General features: G+C 62.3%; 1 protein-coding gene across 1 annotated transcript in view; it reads right to left on the bottom strand.

Annotated features, from left to right (window-relative positions):
* RASSF8 (Ras association domain family member 8) overlaps positions 1-24,066 on the bottom strand; it is a 54,815-nt gene that overhangs the window by 7,467 nt on the left and 23,282 nt on the right. The window contains exon 3 of the mRNA XM_055118254.1: positions 4,891-5,082. Within this exon, the coding sequence (XP_054974229.1) occupies positions 4,891-4,993 (103 nt within the window). The 5' untranslated portion in view covers positions 4,994-5,082. The remainder of the gene's footprint in view (positions 1-4,890; positions 5,083-24,066) is intronic.

Here is a 24,066-nt window from a genome sequence, read left to right as displayed (position 1 = left end):
ACATACGGTCCCCTGAGCACCACCAGGAGAAATTCCTGAGTGCAGAGCCAGGAGTAACCCCTGAACATAGCCGGGTGTGCCCTAAAAGCAAAATAAATAAATAAATAAAATAAATAAATAAAGGAGCATTCTTGGCAAGGTCCTACAAACTCCATTTCATTTACAGAAATTAAATCCCCCTTGCAAAACCTTAGTGTCTTTTACTAAATGCCCGTTTAGTTCCCCTCTGTGCCGTAGCTTGGTGTGCCTTCTGAAAGCAGGTGAAATATCGACTGATTCTTTTTTTTTTAACAGACTAAGCAACTGAGTGTGATCCCAAGAATTACTAATTTTAAATAACGAGCAATATTACACAGTGATTTTGTACAATAGGAGGCTCTCATGGGATAACTGGCACAAATGGGGAAAAAAATAACATATTACTCCCCCTTAACTACTAAGGTAGAAAATGTTATAATTATCGATTATGAATATTTTGCTGGAAAATATCTAACAGAATTCAAATAGTCAAATACAGTTCTCCCCAAGACATTATGTCTTTATTTCACCACTTTTTAAAACTACAATCAATTTTTACAACTGGATTTCTTCTTCTGCCCCTCCTCCCCAAAAGATATAAAAGTCAGTTGTGTTATTTGTCCAGTAAATATATTTTATCTACAAAATACTAGTAGTAGTGTCTAGTTCTATAGAATTCATTCTGCCAAATGCTGGCTCATTTGTCCTCTCCATATTCATTTTATTCTGATTAAATTTTGATTAAAATTAAAACTAGCGGGGCTGGAGCGATAGCACAGTGGGTAGGGCATTTGCCTTGCATGCGGTCGACCCGGGTTGATTCCCAGCATCCCATATGGTCCCCTGAGGACTGCCAGGAGTAATTCCTGAGTGCAGAGCCAGGAGTAACCCCTGTGCAGCGCCAGGTGTGACCCAGAAAGAAAAAAAAAAAAATTAAAACTAGCTTGGGGCCAGAGCGACAGTCGAGCGGGCAGGGCAATTCCCTTGCACACGGTCACTGTGGGTTCGATCCTCGGCTCCCCCAAAGCTGGCCACAACCCAAGCTGGTCCCCCCGAAGCTGGCCAGGCGTGATCCCTGAGCACAGAGCCAGGAGTGAGCCCTGAGCACCGGTGGGTGTGGGTCCTGCCCCTCTGTCCCCAACCCCCCCAAACAAAGGAACAGGAAGGCGCACTGATCTTCCATGAACTTAATGCCAGCCCACCCGTTTCTGGACCCGACGAGGCGGCACCGGAACCGCGGCTTTGCCATTGCAGGAAGCCCCCGCCCACGAGCGCCGCAGACAGACTCGAGCCCTCGGGCGACGGCCCTCGGGGCGGCCAGCCTTCCTGCGGTGGCGCCGGCAATGCCCGTCCCTCCGCGGCAGGGCTGGCGCTGTGCCCGCACCCTGCGTGGGACTCGGGGACGGTCTGCGAGCTGACTGGGCAGGCAGCACCGTGCTGCAGCTCGAGGGGAAGAAACGGCAGCCAAGTCCCGATGACGCGCCCCTGGCGGGGGCTGCACCGTGGCAGGCTGGCGAGACTCACGCGCGGGCCCCGCTCTGGCCTGCTGCAAGACCTCCTGCGCTGGGGTGGTGGGTTCACGGCACATGTCCCAGCACTGCTAACGCTTTGTACCATCACACAATCGCTGCGGACTAGTCTGGGGCCTTCTTAGACTCATGCAAACTTGCTACTAGGGGCTGGAGTGAGAGCACAGCAGGGAGGGCGTTTGCCTTGCACGCAGCCGACCTGGGCTCGATTCCCAGCATCCCATAGGGTCCCCCGAGCACCGCCAGGAGTAACCCCTGAACATTGCTAGGTGTGAAAAAAAAGCCAAAAAAAAAATCATGAAAGCCTCCGGTGAGTCTGTAAGGGCCGGCGTTTACTCTGCGCCTACTGTCCCCGCTGTGCTCTGGGCGGGTCAGGGGACAGACACCCACTGGAGAACGCCAACAGCGTCTCTGTAAGCCCTCGGACCTGGGCCTGGGCACCTTTGCTGAGGCAGCGGGACGTGACCGACCCTGGCTGGCCAGGCTGGAATGCCAGGGCTCCACTCTCCCACGTGCACTCGTGGAAGTAACCCTCCAGGGATGTGGGAGACAGAAGCTGCTCAGAACCCAGGACCACCACACGCCCTTCGCAGGACCACAGCTGGAAGACACGACCTTGGCTATTGAAAAAAAAAAAAAAAAGCAGAGCTCAGTGCCAAGGGGTCTGAGTTTCCATTTCAGTGCAGCTCAGCAGGGGCCGGGGCGATGCCGGGGTGAGCTGGAGGCGGGGCCGGGTCCCAGCGAGGCGGAGGCTGTGGGAAGGGCAGGGCCTGGCTCAGGAGACTCTAGTTCCGCGAGTTCCCAGCCCCGGGGGAGCACTGTGTCGGGCGGAGGGAGACAGTGGGACGCGGAGCCTCAACCCTAGCTGCCGCGCTGTTTCCTGGGAGGCGCCAGGCACGTTTCACTGACCTAAGCCCCATTTCCTCAGTGACTCTCGTCCCGTCCCTGGTGCTCACGAGCCGTGCTGAGGAAGCCCGGCCGGACAGGTTTCAGCGACAGCTGATGCTGGCCAGGGGTCGGGCGGGGTCTGGGCAGCAGGAGAGAAAGACGCACTCAGGCCTCGAGAGCGCCCGGTAGGGAATGTGTCTCTAACGGGCTTGCTGGCAGCGACAGAAGCGGCCGAGGCTGCGTCGGCCAACCAGACCCGGTCCCTCCCCTGTGGCCCAGCCCAGGTGGCCTGGGGGGTCCAAAGCAGGTAGCGCGGGACGAAACCCCAGTCCTCTGGTCCCCGGCGCCCGCCATCTGCACTGTGCTGGCCGGCACGGCTGCGGGGGTGGCGGGAACTAGCCCCCCGGCCCCTGCGGCTCAGGGGCTGTGAAGCAAGGCCGCTGGTGTGGCCAGCTTTTTCTTTTCTTTTTGGGTCACACTTGGCAATGCACAGGGGTCACTCCTGGCTCTGCACTCAGGAATTACCCCTGGCGGTGCTCAGGGGACCATATGGGATGCTGGGACTTGAACCCGGGTCAGCCGCGTGCAAGGCAAACGCCCTACCCGCTGTGCTATCACTCCAGCCCCTGGTGTGGCCAGCTTTGAGGCCGGTGGTGTGGCCAGCTTTGAGGCCGGTGGTGTGGCCAGCTTTGAGGCCAGCGGGTCGGGCGTCCCACTTGGCACTCAGATCTGAAGAGCGGCTGGAACTCTGGAACAGGGGCGTTCTGGAGATGGTGAGGGGTGAGGCAAGGCAGCATGCTTAAGCTGGGAACGTTCTGGAAAGCCTTAGTGCGTGGTGTGAATCTTAGCGCAGCGCATGGACCACTTACCTACGGTCTTCCAGTCGGGACCCTGTGAGCTCTACAACTGAAGGGCACCCGCGCAGGCGGCCGGCGGTCAGCACCGGGAGGGCCAGACTGGGCCACGCACCCAAGGTCTTCTACCATTGTTGGCTATCATTGGTTTGTCCTTTCTCCCTTGCCACAGAGTTTGGGCTTATCTGGTAATAATCTCTAAACAATGCTAGACTACATTGGTATGTCCTGCTCCCCTTGCCACTAGGAGCTTAGGTATATCAGTCACGCCCATCAAAGTGCTCCCGAGTCACTCCCATTCCTTTGTTTATCTGTAACCACTTCTACCAGTTTATCTGCTCTTCCTCTAATCAAACTCTGTTAATTTGTTAGGTCAGACCTTGCTAGGACAAGTGTACTTGTATTGTAAGTTAATATTGTCTTTCTCCTCTCTTATGTCTTTTGAATAGTTTACTTTAAAACAATATCCTTTTTGTATAGACAGAGAAAAACACTTATTAATATGCTTTGGTAACATGGAACTTAATTGGCTTCAAATATTATTCACTCCCGGGCATCTGCTTTCTTGACTTAAGCCTCAGCTGCCCTTACATCCTAGCACCCCCAAAAGCAGGGTCCCGGCGAGGGACGGGACAGACCCAGGGCAAGCGGTGAGTTATGTGCTACCCTGGCATCGAGATGGGCCTGGCCAAAGTGCCTAATGCTTAACTATATGTTAAGAGCTCGGTCATGGACATGTTATGTCATGATCCAGAAGCAACGACTAGACTAGGACCCTGCTAGGGCTAGGAAAGACTAATCTGGCCTGAGCGCTGTAGTCTGAGATCAAGGTGACCCCCAGAGAGCAATTCTATAAGCTTAATGCGTCTCTTGCTATGTCCATACAAAATGATTAATATTATGAATGCTTATGTGTTAGTTGGACAAAGAGAGGAGAAACACACCCTGGGATTCCGCTCTTGGGCGGGTGTCCTGCTGAGAGAGATTCTGTCCTAGTGAAAGCACCCCCTAAGGGATAGAACTGCAACCACACCTATGCATCAGCCCCGCCCCCGGATGCGGGGGGGGGGGGGGGGGGGATTTAAGGTGGCTGTGAGAGGGGGCTGGGGGCGAGTGCTGTTGAGTTCCAGGGCCAGGAAAGCTGGATTCCCAGCCATGTTCTCACAGGACGGCCGGGCAGGACTGGAGGGAAAGGCGCGGGGGTCCTCCCTCATTGCCCGGGGCACTGCACCCCACCGTCCACTGCGCTGCAGGGAGCCGGGGCTGGGTCCAGCCTGAGCCGGCCTGCCCACCTTCTGGCACCCGGGCTGGGAGGGGGGATCCGGGCCCAGCACCGTCCCTGGGCAGAGGGGCCCCCGCCAGGCGTCCACATGGTCCTCCGGCCCCTCTGGGGGGTCCCAGCCCCCGCCCCACACCTGCACCGGGAGTGACCCATGAGCACTGCAGGGGGATCCCATACCAAAAGTCCACCCAAGTCGACCTCAGAGCAGGCGGGAAGGAAGGCTGCACCGGAGGGCGCCCGGGGAAGGAGCCCAGGGCGAAGGGCGGCCAGGGGTCCCGGCCAGTTCACCTGCAGTCCCGAGAGCCCAGGGGGCACTTACCGATGGCCTGGGCCAAGGCGATCACGACCTCCTGGCAGGTGGTGACCTCGGTGACGCCACACACGATCCTCTGGACTCCGTCCACCCAGACTTTGAGCTCCATGGCGCCCGCCGTGGCCCGGGGGCCCCGAGGTGCTCATCAGGCGCTCAGGGCATGGCTGAGGGCGCGCGGGGGCGGCACCTGGGCAGCAGCTGCAAAGGGGGAGCCACGGTCAGTCAGGGCCCAGCTGGGCAGAGAGACCCCGCCCCGCTGCCCTGTGCTGTCCTGCCGCCCCGGGGCGGAGGGGGGCGGGGGGCGGCCCACGGCAGAGGCTGGGCTGGGGGAAGCTGCTCGGTGCGGACGTTAGCGGGAAGGTCTCTGTTCCTGTCCCTCTACGTGAGCACTGACCCGTGAGCACTGACCCATGAGCACTGACCCGCCGCCCAGGGCCTCGCCAGCAGCCCGGCCCAGGAGCACCTGCCTCGCCCAGGGCTGCCCTTCGGGGTCTGGCCTCGCTCTGGCCTGGGGGGCCGGGAGTAACAGCTGGAGGGAAGGTCGTCCTGCTGCGCTTCACCGAATACCTCGCCGAGGCATCACGTCCTTGTGACGGCGCCATCGGGGCAGACCCATGGCCGGCCCTGGGCGCCCGCTCACTGCCATGCCAACAGGTGCCTCGTGGCGTGGGGACACGGCTTGCCCGCGTGGCCCTGAGACCATGCACCACCCCCGAGACCGAGCGCGCACTGCTGGCCGCTTGCTCGTCTTCCTGGAGAAGCAGAGGCCGTGAAAACGGCTCCGTCACAGGCAGCGCGGGCGGGGCTGGGGGCTGCCCCGGGGCCCTGGCACGTGACACACCCGTCACAGACCCAGTGTGAAGGAGGTCGGGCAAGAACCTGCAGGCCACTCGGCCGCGGCCTGGGTCACCCTGTCCGGCTCCCGGCCCCCACCCCCGCCCCAGGTGTCCCCTTTCTCTGCAGAGCAGGGGCCCGGGCCTCGTGCCCTGGCTGTCTCCCCCCGGCCACACGCTTCCTCATGGCTGAGCCCAGGTGCTAACTCAGGGCGACAACGGCGAGTCGGCAGGTAACCGGAGAAGGTCACGCGGTGGGGCCGGTGGGAACCCGGAGGTGACAACCGATAGTCGAGGCTGTCGCCATGCTGGACCCTGCCGGACTGGGTTACACTCCGGGAAAAACATAAAGCTCACCGATCATGGTGCTGCCACCGTGAGAACCACGCCACGCGGTGAAATTCAAACAACCACCAGTCAACACCTGAAGAAGGGGGAGGCGCATGCAGGGTTCAGGGCTGACTCCTGGCTCTGTGCTCAGGGCTGACTCCTGGCTCTGTGCTCAGGCTCACCCCTACCTGTGCTCAGGGCTGACTCCTGGCTCTGTGCTCAAGGCTCACTCCTGGGTCTGTGCTCAGGCTCAGCCCTACCTGTGCTCAGGGCTGACTCCTGGCTCTGTGCTCAGGGCTCACTCCTGCCTCTGCTCAGGGCTGACTCCCAGCTCTGTGCTCAGGGATCACTCCTGGCTCTGTGCTCAGGGCTGACTCCTGGCTCTGTGCTCAGGGTTCAGTCCTGCCTCTGCTCAGGGCTGACTCCTGGCTCTGTGCTCAGGGATCACTCCTGGCAGTGCTTGAGACAGACCAGATGCGGTGCCGGGATTAAACCTGGGTCGGGTGCTTGCACAGCCAGTGCCCCACCCGTGTACTCTCTCTCCAGCTCCTGCAATTAATATTTCTAATACCCAGTCAGAGAAAACGTGCAAACAAATCACTGTATGAAGAGGTGGAGAACTCGTGCCAAGCGCTGGGTGTAACGTTCAGAAGGTGTCACCAGCCGTGTAGAGCTCTCGGACCAGCTTTCTCTTGGCCCCTAGCACAGAGGAGCCCCTGCCCTCCGCCCCACTGGCCCAAATGGGCTCCAGGCTGCCGGTCAGGAGGAGGAGGAAGCGGGGCCGGGTGCGGTGGGGCGCGCAGGGGTCTGCGGGAAGAATGCAGGGGGACAACGGGACTGCCCACGTCCACTCGGGTCTGCCCACATCCACACTCGGGGCTGCCCACGTCCACACTCGGGGCTGCCCACGTCCACACTCGGGGCTGCCCACGTCCACTCGGCTCTCGCCCTCCCCGGGCTGCTGCAGTGTCGGTAGCTCGTCTAAGACCTCGGGCGCAGGGAGGGAAATGGGACCCAGCGGGGCCCCGGGCACGGGTGAGGGGGCGCGCGAGAGAACCGAGCCCCGGCCACTTCTAACAACCTTCCGACCGTGTCTCACCGAGATTCAATTAATAATAAAAATGTTTTTAAAGAAAGAAGAAAGATCAGGAGCCTGAAGAGAAGCGAGAGACGCTGCCCCTCCACGGCCGTCCCCGGCGCCTCACCGAGCCGGCCGACAAGCTCTCCGGCGGCTGCAGTTGCTCCTTCCACACCGGGGCCTCTCTGGGGGCGGGGGTCCCTGGGTGCTGGGGACGGCACGTGCCCTTCCACCGGACCAGAGCCCCGGCCCCCGACGGCTCCGTGCGACTCCGGGGCGGAGGAGACACAGTCTCGCACTGCAGACCTCGAGGGCGCGTCACTGGGGGGCCCCACTCGGGGTGCTGAGGGCCCGTGGGGGAGGGGCTGGCACGCTCTCGGGCCTCAGCCCTCCCCACGCAGCTCCCGGCCCTTCCTGCCCCAGGCCCCCGCGCCTCCACCCAGCCCCTCCGACTCAGTTTTGAGTTTTTTTTCAGCCACTCAACTGTGGCTCAGGAGGCCCCGGGGGTCCCGCTGGTGGTCCCGGGTCGCCAGGCTGTGACTCCAGAGCCTGGGTCTGAGGGTGGGTGCCAGGGCCTGCTGCCAACCCTGTGGGAGCAGGAGGTGCCGGGAGCGAGCGCAGGTTCGGGTCCCATCTGCTGCCGCCCGTCCGGCCCTGGAAACGGGCCTCCAAGTTCCCAGACACTGACGGGGCCAGGCAGGCACCACGCGGCAGCTCCAGCCCAGCGTCTCGGCCCGGCTCGAGGTCCCCCTGTCAGCGCAGGTCGGGGGGTAGTGGAGACCCCAGGAGTCTCTCACTCGCAGCCACGCATCCCGGCTTCCACGGGCCACAGGTCTCGGCTCGTCTCAACGGAGCACTTCTGTACGAGCTTCTGTGGCCCCCACCCCGCCCCCGACGGCCAACCTTGGGCACGTGACACACGGTCGTCCCACCGGGCAGACACCCGAGATGACCCCAAGCCTGCCAACGCGCCCGGCCCCTCCGACAGGGCGACAGTGACACCACGCATGAACCCACTCGGAACTTAGCCGGGGCGCTGCCTGCGGAGACCCCGGGTTCCGCACCCCCCACCCCGCCCGGGCCTGGAGACCCCCGCCCACCCAGAGAGCCGGGAGGAAGCGGGCCACGCCACGCCTGCCCCCATACAGACCACCCCGAGGGGAAGGGACGCCGGGCCGGGCGCTCCTGGTGCTTCCCCCTGGCCCAGCAGGACGGGGTCCCCCACGCGGGCCCCCCAGCACCGCCTCAGCTGCCCACACAGCCTGTCCCCTGGGCCCTCTGCCCGGGCTCCAGGAAGGCCGGGCGGTGCCCCGCTGACCCTCTCCCGGGAGTCCCACGTGGGGCGCCACGGAGTTGGGATTTTCTCTGTAACACTCGGACAGGGCTGAGATCACCAGGGCTCACACCTGGGCGCGGTTTAAATAACGCCAGTAGCGGCACGCAGAGACAATCCTCACGCCTAGGACGGGGACCATGCTTGCAGCCAGAGCGCTAGCCCAGGGGCCGAGGGGCGTGCCTTGCGTGTGCCGGACCCAGGCTCGATCCCTGGCACCAGAGAGGGGCCGTGAGCCCCGTCAGGCGTGAACCCTGAGCGCGGAGGCAGGAACAGGCCCTGAGTGAGCACCACCCGGCTCCAACAGAAACTTTTTTCTTTTTTAAGTGCAGCAAGGAGCAAAAGCCCCACACCACAGTCCGGAGGAACGGACACGGGGATGTGTGTCGGCAGACTGCACTGGGGGGAGGGTCTGTCTCTGAAAACAAAGGACTGACTGATCAAGCCAATAAAGTCATTGTGAAGACAGAAAGCAGAGTAAAAGCCCCTGGGGACGGAGCAGCTTCCTAGCGCTGGGGGGGTCAGGGGTGGGGGGAGGCGTCGGCCACAGGAATCCACGGGCACAAAAGCCCACGGAGCTAGCTCCCTTCAGGGTGTCGAAACGCGTTCAAGAGCAAAAAGTGTTGTGCGTTATTTTCCCGTATTAATCTCGGGAGTTAAGGAGCCGGCGGCCACGCACTCTCCCCGGGCAGGGGTGTGTGTGGGGGGGCAGCGGCCAGGGCAGCGGGCAGAGAGCGTCGCTCTCTCGCCCAAACCGCCCGAGCAGCTCTGCGGCCTCTTCACGATGCTGCTTCCTGGGGGTCTCCCCCGTCTCTGGTCAGTTCTGAAGTGCGGAGCCCTCCCCGCCGAGACTGGCCGGGGGCTGGTGCTCGCAGGTAGTGGACACACCTCCCGGCCGATGGGCACTGGCCTCCCACAGCACGGACCTTCCGGCCGGGGGTGGAGGGGCTCTGGGGAGGGGCCCGGGGAGGGTGCAGGAGGGAGAGAGGGAGAGAGACAGAGAGACAGAGAGATAGAGAGACGAGAGAGACAGAGACAGAACAGCTTGAGATCTCATCTAAAGACACTAACTGCTCTTCCTTACAAAACGCTCATTTTCTGAGTCAGAAAGAAAGAGACAGACATAGAAAGATTGCACTCATATATGGAATATAATGTAACTGAGAAGTACAAGTTGGCAACGATGCAACTTCTGGCAGATATCTCTCTGGACTTAGTTACTAAAATACTAAATTACAGAAACCCAAAACTGAGAGGCCGCTAAGTGTGGTCACTCGACCTCATACCTCTTCATCCTCAGCAATGGAAAACAAATTATCTAATGCTTCCTTTTCAGCAGGTCTGACTTTAGGGGAGAGACTCTCCAAACAATAATAGTGAGTTTTGTTGAAATATTGTATGCAATCAAAGTGAAAGTAAAGTGAAATTTATTAGTTACACAGGCGGGGGGGGGGGCTATGGGTGGGGGGGCTAGGGGCGTGGGGGGGTTAGGGGTGGAGCTATACTGGGATTCCTGGTGGTAGAATATGAGCACTGGTGAAGGGATGGGTATTCGAGCATTGTATAACTGAGATTTAAACCTGAAACTTTGTAACTTTCCACATGGTGACTCAATAAAAAATTAAAAAAAAAATTGTTAAATGAAAACAAAAAAACGCTCATTTTCAAGTGAAAGTGACCACGCGTGTCGTACCCTCCGGCCAGCAGGTGTGGGTGACCCCTCCCTCGAGGCCACGCCCACAGCCCTAGTGCTCCCACAGGCACTTACACCCAGCCCCCTTCTCGCTGACACTTGGCCGTGAAGGTCTTCAGCGTACGGCGCTCTAACCCGGGGCCCATTCCTGATGCTCCTCTGTCCATCTCGGGGCCTCTTGCCAGTGTCTCATCACCGTCCCCGATGAGAAATGACCGAGTCCGGCCGCAGGGGCCCCCAGGACGACGGGCTCCGGGCCAGGGAGGGTCCCCTCCCCCTCTGCACTCGGGCGGGGAGGGCGGCAGATGCAGGGACCCCTGTGCTACCAGCCCGGGCAGCCGGTCGGCCAACCCCGGCACCAGACGCTCCCCTGCCCCCACCGAGGAACCAGCCCGCGCTGCAGGTCCTGGACGAAGCCCCGGGGGGCGCCCCCCCACCCCCGGCGGGCGGCCCGGCCCATGGAGCCGCTTATGTAACCGTTGGCTCCGGAGCGAAGGCTCCCAGATGTTTACTCAAACCGCCTTTGTGGGCAGCGGGATTAAGGCGGCACCTAATCACCCTGGCGGGGGGCCAGGGCCAGCGGCGGCGTTACGCCAGCACACCGGCATCCCAACCCTCCCAGGAATGCGGCCGCGGCTGACCCCGCTGCAGGTCACCACGTGGGGGGTCCAGGCTGCCCACAGGGCGCGACCCGCAGACCCTCTCACGCCTCAGCCGGGAGACATTCCCCGCTTCCCCGGAGCTCTCGGGCCAGGGACGGGCCAGCAGACACGCCCCTCCCGGGGAAGAGCGGCTTCCTCAGATCCGACTAAGTCCAGTCTTTCCCCAGAGAAAATCAAACCATCCCCCATGGCTGGAATGAGTAAATCCCGGGTCAAGGTCACCCCGTGAACAGGCCCCGCGGAGCAGGTCCGCGGGAACATGCCAGACCGGAAGCGTTCCAGACACGAGATTCCCAAAGTCCCCGGCCTGGTCAGCCAGCCCGCAGCTCTCACGGGACACCAGCCGTCAATGGGGGGGGGAGGGTGGCGGGGAGGGCGCCTGAGCCGGCCCACCCCCTCCGGGGTGAGGTGGAAGCTGGGTGAGAAGCGGCGGCTCTGGGTGCATTTCCTCGGGACACACACGTGCACAGTCAGTCAGTCAGTCAGCCAGTCAGCCAGTCAGCCAGTCAGTCAGTCAGTCAGCCAGTCAGTCAGTCAGTCAGCCAGTCAGTCAGTCAGCTGGCCAGTCAGGCCAGTCAGCCAGCCAGTCAGTCAGTCAGTCAGTCAGTCAGTCAGTCAGTCAGCCAGCCTCTGGCTGCAGGCGCTGAAGCACCCGGGCACGGGCCGGCCTTACACGCGCAGCCAAGACCGTTTCCTGCCCATCCCCCTCCACACGCACGCCGGGAGGGCACTCGGGGGTGGGGGTGCGGGGAGGGCGCCCCAGGTCCTGTACGCCGGCGACCCGGCCCCGGTTCCCACCCGGCACAGCTCCGGGGGCTGCAGGTGGGGTGAGACGCCACCCGGTCCCGGAGTGGACGGGCCGGCAGAAGGGCCCCTGTGCCCCGGCCAGGCTGCCCGGAGGGGGCCGAGACACGGGCTCCTCAGCTCCGGGCTGGCTCCGCACGGGAGAGGGGGCGCACGGACACCGGAGCACACAGATCAGGAGCACATGGACACGGGGCCGCACAGACACAGGATCATGCAGACACGGGACTGCACAGACATGGGACCGCACTGACACGGGACCACTCAGACATGAGACCACGTGGACACGAGACCGTACGAACATGGGACCATACGGGCATGGGACCGCATGGACACAGGACCACACGGACACCAGACCACAGAGAGACGAGGCCACATGGACACCGGGACTGCACAGACACGGGACCATGTGGACAAAGGACCATACGAACATGGGACCACACAGACATGGGACCTCATGGACACGGAAACCACACAAACACGGGCCAAATGGACACAGGACTACATGGACACGGAATCTCATGGACATGGGACTATTTGGACATGGGACAACATGGGAACCACACAGACACAGGACCACACAGAACGGGACCAGACGTGGGTCACAGGGTCACAGGACTGCACGGGCTCAGGACGGCACAGACAGGAAGGCTGACCCTCGCGGGCACGATGTGGTGGGCCGCCCAGCAGTGCTGCTGGTCAGACGGCCTCAGGCGCAGGGGCCACAAGTAAACGCTCTCCTGCCCCGGCCCCGCCCCCTCTCCCCGGGCACGCCCTTGCCAGGAGTAACCCCTGAGCATTGCTGGGTGTGAACTGAAAAACAAAGAAAAGGAGAGAAAAGAAAAGAAAAGGAAGGAAAGGAAAGAAAAGAAAAGAAAAGAAAAGGAACACGGGCCTTCCTGCTGCTGGTGAGTGACCACTCGTGCCCTCGCCCTACGCGCCCTGTGGCCTCTCGGCCGGGCCTGCCTTCCCCTCCAGGGTCTCTGTGTGGGCTCTCAGGACCTGCCATTTGTGCTGGGCTTTGTTTGACTGGGATCGCGTCTCTTAGGACGTGGGTTTGGAAAGGTCGGACACAAACTGAGACAGGCAGAAGGGCTCGTCTCTGCCGGGGGTCTCGCCGGGCCCGGTGCCGACTTCCGCTCTCCCCTCCCCGTAACTGCAACCGCCGTGTGAGCGCAGCCACGCTCGACCTTCGTGCCCGGCGCTGCGTGTTTGTAGTTGGATTTTAAGTCTACAGTTCGCCAAGCCCCGCGAGCTCGAGGGGAAGTCGGACCGCCCAAATCAGAAAGGGATCCTGTTCTCGAGAATGTTCCAGAAGGTTCTGTAGGCTACTTTCATTTTATTTTTTTCTGTTTTTTTTTTTCCCCAGGAGGGAGGTGGTGGCTCGGGGGTCACTCCTGGTTCTGTGCTCAGGAATCACTCCTGGAGCGCCCAGGAGACCATATGGGACGCAGAAATTACACCCAGGGCAGCAGTCGGATCATTTGTCTAGGTGAGCTGGAGCCTGTTCTCTTGCGGTCAGGTACTCAGTACTCGCCTTCTAAGAACGTTCTTTGTATAGCCTGTGTTGCTTTGCCAAACCCCACTACCCAACGGCCGCCACGCTCCAGGCCGCTTTCCACACGCTGGGGCCGAGCCTCACGCATGAGTGAACATATTCCTGGACACATCAGAGAGGGAAATATATATATATATGTGTGTGTGTGTGTGTGTGTATACACACTCAGCACACACAGCCCCTGTGGAAGCACGTGGCAAGGGGCGAGGCAAGGGCGTGACAGTCGTGAACGTGCCTTTGGAATCGGGGCTTCTTGTTGCGGCCACCAGGGGTCGCCCGGGCCCAGGAAGAGGGCCCAGGAAGCCCCAGGTCTCTGCCCGGGCCGAGGGTGTCACGGGACAGGAGCAGCCCGCGGTGGGTGGGGCGGGGCGGGTGCCCCGCGCTGGGCGGAGGGTTCCCAGGCTCTGCCCCGGGCTGCTGAGAGTCGCGCCCGGCCACCCGCCTCTCCGCTCTGCCCCCAGACCCGAGTCCCGCGGGAAGCAGACCCAGTGCTCCACCTGGCCAGGGTGGGCCAGGGCCCAGCACCCAGACACCCCCCCACCCCGCCTCTCCTCGGCCCGGCACAGGGGACAGCGGTGGCCCTGGCGCAGGCCAGCGGGCGGGAGAGCGCGGGAGGGCAGCCACCCCCGGGGTGCAGGCACGGCCCGGCCCCACCACCGGGCCGACAGGTGACCTGCATCCTGGCAGGCGGGCAGGAGAGGAGGCTCGGGCCTCGCTGCCTCCGCCCCTCCACCCGCGGGACCCGCACGCCCCCTACCCCCGGGCGAGCACCGTCCACTCACCAGGGGCGAGCCGCAGGAGGGTGGACGGCACGAGGGCCTCACGCCTCAGCCTGCCCAGTGCTCAGAGGGCGGAGCTGCTGGCCGCCGGGGTCACCCCCCTGGAGCAGCCCGTCCCCGCCTCGGCCCCGCCTCACTCTCTCAGGGGCTCCTGCGGCCACATCACCGGCTCCGCCGCGGCACGGGCTTCTCCCTTAAGGACGCGCACGGGGGCCTCTCCGGAGTGACAGGCCCCGCGACAGAGCCTTCCCTGTCTGGGCATTTCGGAACACACACGCACACACAAACACATTCTCCCTCCCACACACTCTTACACACTGATACACACAGAAGAACACTCATACACACAAACACTCACACAGACTCACAAACACACAAAAACACTGTCACGCACAAATGCTCAACTCACACAGACGCAAACACACTCATACAGACAGTCACATGTGAACTCTCAAACTCACACACACTCTCATAAACACAGATGCACAAACATACAGACACACACAAATACACTCATACAGACACACCCACTCACACAGACATATACAAATGCTCTCATACACACTTATATACTCTCACACAAACACAAAAAAACTCTCAGATGCACAAACTCATACACACAGACACACACAAATGCTCACACACACTCTCACAAACACAGATGCACAAAAACACAGACACATGCAAATACAGACACACAGACATACCTCCTTACACACAAATGCTCTCACAGACACAAACACACATACAGACACACAAATACAGACACACTCATACACAAATACACTCTCACACACACATCCACAGATGCTCGCACACAGACACACACACACACACACACGCTCGCACACAGGCTGGCTCTTGTGCAAAGGCCCGGGCACTTGCGCACACGTATCCCTGAGTCGCCCTGGAAGCCGGAGCCGGGATTTGGCTGCAGCCAGGCCCCATCTGACCCTTTTCAGTGTGAAGCAACGACACGGGACTCCCTTTAACACGCAGACTCCCATGCGGGCGGGCGTGCTGCGCCCTGGGCCACGGGAAAGTGCGCCTGACCCTCCCTCCCCAACCATTCCCGGGGTGGCCGTCAGCGCACACACAAGGCACTTCCCACTGTCCAGGGCCAAACGCGCCTCTAAAGGTGCTCGGGCTGGAGCCCGGGCAGCGGCTGGTGTCTGCCCCACCGCACTACTGCGAAGGGCCGGGCCAGTCCCAGCCCCATCTGGTCCCCCGCACCCTGCCGGGAGGGCCCGGAGCCCGGGGCCAGGTGTGCGCTGAGCTCACCCGGCCCGGCCTGCCCCGCGGACGGCCCCCTCTCCAGGCCCCGCTCGGACAGGCCGCTCTCCCGGGGCAGCTGGGAAGGCCCTGCCCCGCGGGCACTGTGCAGGTGACGGGCCTCCACATGCGGCCAGTGCCGACACAGGGTGGACACGCAGGGCCCAGGCCAGAGCAGGGCGGGCCCCGGAGAGAAGCAGCTTCCCGGGCGGTGCAGGCGCCTCAGACCTGGGCTCGGTCTTCCTGTGTTTACCTTTGGGTTCAAGGGAAGGGGAAAAGGAGTGGGGGGCTGGGCCATACTAGGCAGTGCTCAGGCTGACTCCCGGCTCTGTGCTCAGGGCTGACTCTGGCTCAGTGCTCAGGCTGACTCCTGGCTCTGTGCTCAGGGCTGACCCCTGGATCAGTGCTCAGGCTGAGTCCCAGCTCTGTTCTCAGGCTGGCTCCCGGCTCTGTGCTCAGGATGACTCCTGGCTCTGTGCTCAGGCTGGCTCCCGGCTCTGTGCTCAGGCTGGCTCCCGGCTCTGTGCTCAAGATGACTCCCGGCTCTGTGCTTAGGCTGACTCCCGGCTCTGTGCTCAGGACTGACTCCTGGCTCTGTGCTCAGGGCTGACTCCTGGCTCTGTGTACAGGCTCACTCCTGGCTCTGTGCTCGGGGGCCATAGGTGGTGGCGAGGGTCAAACGGGGTCTACAGCGTGTCGGCCCCCAGAGCGGTGCCCGGCCTGCACAGGGTCCTTTATATCGCAGTGTCCCTGCTCCCAGGGCCCTGTCAGCCCCCGAGGCAGAGCCGCACGCTGCCCCACACCATCCTGGTCCCTCGGGTGCCACAGCAGCGGCCCAGCCCCGAGAGCGGGGGACGCCGTGACACGCGGGCTCTCACTCCCAGGGGTGACACTGCTTCTTTCAACAGCATTCGCCTTGGGGGCAGCGAAGGGCGGGAGTTCCAGTTTGGAAGAACACGAAAGTAGTACTGTCACTGTCACTGTCACTGTCATCCCGTCGCGGGCCCAGGAGCGTCTCCACTCGTCCTAGCCCTGAGGCGTAGCAGCCTCTCGCAACTCGTACACCAGCTACAGCAACATGACGGGTCTCGTTCCCCTGCCCTGAGGGAGCCTCTAAGGCAGCACCGCAGGGAAGGACGAGTAAGGAGAGGAAAGCGGTGCTATGAGAAACACACTCGCCCTGTCCGAGCACTCAGAGAGAGACCCAGGAAGGCCAGGCCGCCACCAGCCGTGCTGCCAGCATCCTGTTTTGCTAACGGAGATGAAAGTTTATATAAATGAACAATGAGGTGGACCCGAGCAAGTAGAACAGCACGAAGCCAGAGAAGGGCGAAGGGGCCCCGGCCCGACTGCGGTGGTCTCAGGGGCGGGTCCGGCGGCGGCGTGGTCTGAAGGGGCCGGGACGGGGGCATCAACGGGCTCAGAGACAGCACCCTCCCCGCCTCGGACTCAGGGAAAGACTCGGGTCAATCCCGGAGCAGGAAACACCCGAACCGGCCCCGCAACCCACACCTCGCGGTCCTCCGAAGCCACCAGGCTCCTGCACGTTGGCAACAGATGGAAACGAATTTCCCAGCGTTTCCCGGGGAAGCCAGGTCCTTCTTCCTCTGCTTAAACAAAATCTTGAGTCGAAGACTCGGATTCTCCGGTTCCAGAGCGTACGACCGGCTGACAGGCAGAATACAGGCTGAGGATCCAGATGACAGTAATTTGGACCCAGATTATAAGGTCTGACCGGCCAGCGGCACCGTCAGTGCCCATTAGCCAGGGCCCCTGGGCCCTGCGGTCCCGGCAGCAGAGACGCGTCATCATGCAGGCGCGGGGAGAGCCTTACCAATAGCCTTATCAATACACAGACGCACAGACCCAGGCGCAGGGAGAGCCTTACCAATAGCCTTATCAATACATGGAAGCACACAGACACAGGCGCGGGGAGAGCCTTACCAATAGCCTTATCAATACACAGACGCACACAGACAAGGCGCGGGGAGAGCCTTGCCAATAGCCTTATCAATACATGGGAGCACACAGACACAGGCGCGGGGAGAGCCTTACCAATAGCCTCATCAATACACGAAGCACACAGCTGCCGAGAACGCAGTGGCAGAGCAGCAAACTCACCAGTGACTTCCCTGCTTCCCTGCCCCCGAGAGCCACCCGGAGGGGCCCCTCCTCTTCTCCTTCTCCTGCTCAGAGGCCCCAGTAACGTCTCCAATCGTCCTAGCCTGAGATTTCAGCAGCCTCTCAGCATGGGCCTGAGGTCAGCGCTCGGGCCGGGCCCAGTGCAGGTTGCTGAGGGTGGAGGTCACCGGGTGCTGGGGGGTCATCTGGTGCTGGGGATCACGTCGGGCAGGCCCGGGGACCTGCCTTGAGGGGTCACATAATTTTCTTATCACAGCGGCTCTACAGAAATAATCAGGGACATTTTTCACTACTTGGTAAACCGAGGCAGGCCACGTAAAAGCACCTGCCGAGGCTGGAGGTCACAATGGTGTGAGCCTGAGGCCAGTGGTAGCTGCATTTGCCCCAAGAGTGGCCGGCTTGGGTTTGATCCCCAGGCACCACCTGTGGCCCCCGGGGCCCACCAGGAAAGATCCCTGAGCACAGAGCCAGGAGCAATCCCTGAGCATCACTGGATATGACCCCTAAACACACAAAGACGAAACAAGTGTCTGTCATCTGGCTTTGAGGGCGTGGGCTTCCGTCTGCTGGGGTCAAACCTCACCTCCGTCTCTTTGCCGGAGAGGTGGCCGGTCAGTGGAAATATATTCTGATTAAGACAGCAGCAGCAGCAGCAAGCAAAGCTATCCCAGGACAGGCAATTCAGTGCTGCAGCCCCCCCGGGCCACAGGCGCACACCACCGTGACCTCAAGTCCTGGGCCAAGATATTTCAGAACTTGAAATTTTTTTTCAATGATAGCACAGCGGGGAGGGCATTTGCCTTGCACACGGCCAACCTGGGTTCGATTCCCAGCATCCCAGATGGTCCCCTGAGCACCACCGGGAGTAATTCCTGAGTGCAGAGCCAGGAGTAACCCCTGAGCATTGCTGGTATGACCCAAGAAGAACTTCACCCCCCCCACACACACACACACTCACACACCACACACACACGCATGCATGTTTGAGCTGCACCCAGCAGTGCTCTGGGGACCATGGGCCAGGGACAGACCAAGGGCCAGCAGCAGGCAAGGCCAACTCCTCCAGCCCCAGCCCTGAACTCTCTCCAGTTCTGTTCCATACCTGGGATTTTAGAAAGGCACGATTACAAGGTGAAGCAGCAGTCAGGCCTGAAAAGAAAAAGTCCATCTCTTTATCTGCCTGGAATCCTAGCGACCTCCTATGGCCACAACTGCGCCCAGGATAGCCTTTAAAGAATTCTCCCAGAATTAGTTGTTTAACGGGAGATTAAAATGCAAAGAAGACTTCAGAGCCGGTTTAGCCGACAGGTGTATAAAAGTGAACTGCAGGGACTGGAGCGATAGCACAGCGGGGAGGGCGTTTGCCTTGCATGCAGCCGACCTGGGTCCGATTCCCAGCATCCCATAGGGTCCCCCGAGCACCGCCAGGAGTAATTCTGAGTGCAAAGCCAGGTGTAATTCCTGTGCATCGCTGGGTGTGACCCATAAAGCAAAAAAAGGGAATTGCATTATAAAGACCATTTTTGAGGAACTGGAACAACGGCACAGCAGGTAGGGCCCTTACCTTGCACCCAGCCAAGCTGGGCCCACCCCCAGCACCCCATAAGGTCCCCGGAGCACAGCCAGGGGTAATCCCAGAGCACAGAGCCACAAATAAGCCTGGCACACACAAGCGCGCGCATGCACGCATGCACGCACGCATGCACGCACACACACACACATACCCCAAAACAACCCCCCCTTGTGAGCACTGTCCAATGATCTTTTATTTGGTACATTCTCAGGAGCTCACGCCTGCTGCCTTCTTCACTCCTCCCACGTGCCAGGTGTCGCTGCGTCTCGGGGATCACAGTGGCACGTACTCAGGGCGGACGAGGTGCCGGGGGCGTCTCATGGTCACCAGCAGGCCAGGTGGGGGCTCGGCTATACCCTCAAGCACTGGGAGAACTAAACAGCGAGAGTCGGAGGTTTGTTTGCACAGTGGCACTTTGCTTTGCCTTTGAAACGGGATTTGTCCAGGGCCAGAGAGCTGGACACGAGCCCTGTGTGCAGGAAGCCCCGACTGCTCGTGTTCCCCCCGTCACGACACACGCACACGTGTACATACGAGCACGGGTCCCGCACGGCTGGGGTTGCCAGCAGAGCACCCCCTCCCCGCCCCCGTCACTGCTTGCAAGGTCCTGGGAATCCAAACACACGGGACCTGCCTGACCAGGTTAGGCTGCGTCCACCCCAGCCGGGCCTGGACAGCCAAACACCCCATCTGTTCCCCCTCAGAACCAAAGCCACGATTCACCTTTCAAACAGTTCCACAAGCAAATGGGCCGATTTCAGCCATGCCAGGAAGCAAGGCGGGTAAGGCCCCGGGTGCCACGTGTCGGGCTGGGCGTCAGGACAGAGGCCCAGCAGAGAGGAGGCGCCGCTCAGCCTGACAGGCCAGGCCAACACGGGCCGTCCCGGAGCGTGCTCGCACGCACGCACACACACACACACACACACACACACACACACACACACACACACACACACACAGGAGCCAGGTCACTGTCCTCTCGGCTCAGAGTTCACATGAGGCTCCGGCTGCCCGAGTCCCAGTCCTGGCCCAGAACTTCAGCTGCGCCAAATCAGGGGCGTGAGAATGGAAGCACCACTGAGGGTGCGCGGGTCAGCCCTGACTGACCACCGAGGGTGCGCGGGTCAGCCCCACTGACCACCGAGGGTGCGCGGGTCAGCCCCACTGACCACTGAGGGTGTGCAGGTCAGCCCCACTGACCACCGAGGGTGCGCGGGTCAGCCCTGACTGACCACTGAGGGTGTGCGGGTCAGCCCTGACTGACCACCAAGGGTGCGCGGGTCAGCCCTGACTGACCACCGAGGGTGTGCGGGTCAGCCCTGACTGACCACCGAGGGTGTGCGGGTCAGCCCTGACTGACCACTGAGGGTGCGCGGGTCAGCCCTGACTGACCACCGAGGGTGTGCGGGTCAGCCCTGACTGACCACTAACGGTGTGCGGGTCAGCCTGACTGACCACCGAGGGTGTGCGGGTCAGCCCTGACTGACCACTGAGGGTGTGCGGGTCAGCCCTGACTGACCACCGAGGGTGCGCGGGTCAGCCCCACTGACCACTGAGGGTGTGCGGGTCAGCCCTGACTGACCACCGAGGGTGTGCGGGTCAGCCCTGACTGACCACCGAGGGTGCGCGGGTCAGCCCCACTGACCACTGAGGGTGTGCGGGTCAGCCCTGACTGACCACTGAGGGTGTGCGGGTCAGCCCTGACTGACCACCGAGGGTGCGCAGGTCAGCCCCACTGACCACTGAGGGTGTGCGGGTCAGCCCTGACTGACCACCGAGGGTGCACGGGTCAGCCCTGACTGACCACTGAGGGTGCGCGGGTCAGCCCTGACTGACCACCGAGGGTGCGCGGGTCAGCCCTGACTGACCACCGAGGGTACGCGGGTCAGCCCCACTGACCACCGAGGGTGTGCGGGTCAGCCCTGACTGACCACCGAGGGTGTGCGGGTCAGCCCTGACTGACCACTGAGGGTGTGCGGGTCAGCCCTGACTGACCACCGAGGGTGCGCGGGTCAGCCCCACTGACCACTGAGGGTGTGCGGGTCAGCCCTGACTGACCACTGAGGGTGCGCGGGTCAGCCCCACTGACCACCGAGGGTGCGCGGGTCAGCCCTGACTGACCACCGAGGGTGCGTGGGTCAGCCCTGACTGACCACCGAGGGTACGCGGGTCAGCCCCACTGACCACCGAGGGTGCGCGGGTCAGCCCTGACTGACCACTAACGGTGTGCGGGTCAGCCCTGACTGACCACTGAGGGTGCGCGGGTCAGCCGTGACTGACCACCGAGGGTGCGCGGGTCAGCCGTGGCTGACCACTGAGGGTGTGCGGGTCAGCCCTGACTGACCACCGAGGGTGCGCGGGTCAGCCCTGACTGACCACCGAGGGTGCGCGGGTCAGCCCTGACCGACCACTAACAGTGTGCGGGTCAGCCCTGACCGACAGTGGTCGCGGGAGGATGGCGGTCAACAGGAGGACACGGGGAGATGGACTGCTTTGCTGTGTCCCAGCGCCTGGTTGGTGAACGGGGCTGGAAGGGGCTAGAAAGGACCCCGGGACGGGACGAGCGTCAGCCCTGCACAGCCCCGCTGTGGTCAGCAGCTGAGCAGGAGTCCTGGGGGCTCCTGCAAGACAGTCAGAGACCCCCAGGACAGAGGCCCCCAGAGGCAGGGGGCCCCATGGGCACAGAGACCCCCTCACGGGCAGAGACCCCCACGGACACAGAGACCCCCCTGGGCAGAGACCCCCCCGGGCAGAGACCCCCCATGTGCAGAGACCCTCCCATGGGCAGAGACCCCCATGGACACAGAGACCCCCAAGGGCTGAGACCCCCCTGGGCAGAGAACCCCGGGCAGAGACCCCCCGGGCAGAGACCCCCCACGTGCAGAGACCCTCCCATGGGCAGAGACCCCCACGGACACAGAGACCCCCCCGGGCAGAGACCCCCAGGCAGAGACCCCCCCCCCCGGGGCAGAGACCCCGCCCGGCCCTGCTGCAGCCCTTGCGCCCTGCTTCCCTGCTTGGTCTGCGTCGGCAACGCAGAAACGTGCCACTTACTGGGCATGAGGTAAATCAGCGGTTCCCCAAATAGAATCGCTTCCTTCTTCCTGGGACCACTCGCTTCCTCCCAAGTGCAGGGCGGGAGCTGGTAATTACACTCTCGCACGGCTGTCAGCGCCGGGACGCGGCCCACTCCCCGCAGCCGTTCAGAGCCGGGCTGCCCTGCAGACAGCTGCCGGGGGGTGGGGGGTGGGGGGCAGAGCCCCAGGATCACGGCGCCCGACACACCGCCAGCACCCGGGCGGGAAGACGGGCACCGTGAACAGGCCAGCTGTAGGGGGAAGGAAGGACGAGAACCCGGGACGGGTGGGGAAGAAAAACGGGTGCACAGAACCCCTGGTGGGGACTGAGGCCAGGTGACCCCCTCTCAGGTCAGAAACTCCGGCTCCCCGCCGACCCCCCCCCCCCCCCCGTGGGGCTCCCCCGAATAAACGCAGAAAGTGCTTCTGAGGTCCAGGCAGGGAGAAGAGTGGGGCTCAGGGAACACGGGCCCTCAGGCTTATTTCTGCTTATTTGGGGGAGGGGTCCCTGGCGAAAGGCCCACCCCCGGGAGATCTCTGTGCCTGTGCCTCGCCGGGATGGGTGGGACGAGGCCGGGTCTGAGTCGGCTACAGAGCAGGGACACAGGACGGCCGCGGGGCCACGAAGCCCGCACGGGCCCCCAGCCCAGACGCTGCCTCCTTCGCCTGCAGGCACGCCCGGAGCCTGCTGCGAGCACCCAACAGACCCACCCGTCTAGAAGGCAGAGGTCAGAGCTGAGGGGCCCAGGGCTGGGCGGGCTCTCATCCTCGTGGCACAGCCCCGAGCCCTGCCCAGGGGGGCCCCTAGATAAGCCAATCACATGGCATGGCCTGCTCGAGGCACCCACCCTGCAGGGAAGAGCCCGAGAGAGTTGCTGGCACCACCCCACAGGCTGGCACTGTCAGTGGGACCCCTGCAGACCAACAGGGGAGCTCAGGGCGCTCTGTGTGTGTGTGTGTGTGTGTGTACGCGCGCGCGTGCGTGTGCACGTATGTGTACGTGTGTACATGTGCACTGTGTGTACCAAGTGTGTGTATAGCATTTTTGAGTGTGTAGGCGAGTGTTTCTAGTTTGTATGATGAGCATGTATGGGGTGCGCATGTATGGGCTGTGTATGATGAGTGTGTGTGCGGGGTATGTGGGGTGTAGATGGTGTGTACGGGGGTGTATGGTGTTTGTGTATGGGTGGTGTGTATGATGAGTGTCCATGCAGTGTGTGAGTGCATGGTGTGTATGTGTGTGTGTGTGTGTGTGTGAGACACCACGGCTGAAGACGCGAGGGGGTAACAGCTGCCCGTGGTGGCTGTCCCCTGGGAGAGGGCAGGCAGTGGGCCTGGGGTGTGGGCACCGTGGGGGCTCTGCCAGCCAGAAGGCGGGGCGGGGGGTTCCAGGAGCCTCAGTTTCCCTTCCTGGGATGCTGGGACTTGGGGTGGGGGGCGGGGTGGGGGAGGGGTAGGAAGCCCGGGACAGGGGAGCCTGAGGGCGAATCAGAGCTGTCACACGCAGAAGACCCTCGACCCGCCGACAGGGTCCACAGCAGCTCCGACACCGTGGGAGCCGGGCGGCGTGGAGATGTTGGGCGCCACAGCGCCACGGGAGGCGGGAGCAGGGCTGGCGCCGGCCCACGGGGAAACAGAGTCCTTCACAGCCACCAGAGGGTCGCCCCTCGACAGCCGGGCCCGGCTCTGGCGGGTCCTTGCCGTAGCCAGGCAGTCGGAGGGGCTGAAAGGACCCAGGTACCGATGCCCGTGCGATGCCAGGCCGGCACTGCCATGGCCCCCACTTCCCGAGGAGGAAACCGTGGCCCCAGGGGCCCCCGGGGTCAGGCGTGAAACCCAGCGCAGCGTGCAGGGCCCAAGGGCTAGGACCCGCGCCCGGGAGGCACCGCAGGCCCCCAGCACCCTGCGGGCGGCGGCACTCTGGGAGTTAAGGGACATCCATGTCCACGTCCTCGGCTGGACACGGCTGGAAGTGCGATGCTGTCCCAGGAGCCGCGTGGAGCAGACACGCCCGGGGCCCCCCAGCTCCGAGCCTCTCCCAAGGCCAC

Source organism: Sorex araneus, chromosome 10, assembly GCF_027595985.1.
Source record: "Sorex araneus isolate mSorAra2 chromosome 10, mSorAra2.pri, whole genome shotgun sequence".
NCBI lineage: Eukaryota > Metazoa > Chordata > Mammalia > Eulipotyphla > Soricidae > Sorex > Sorex araneus.
This window is presented reverse-complemented; position numbering and strand designations above follow the sequence as displayed.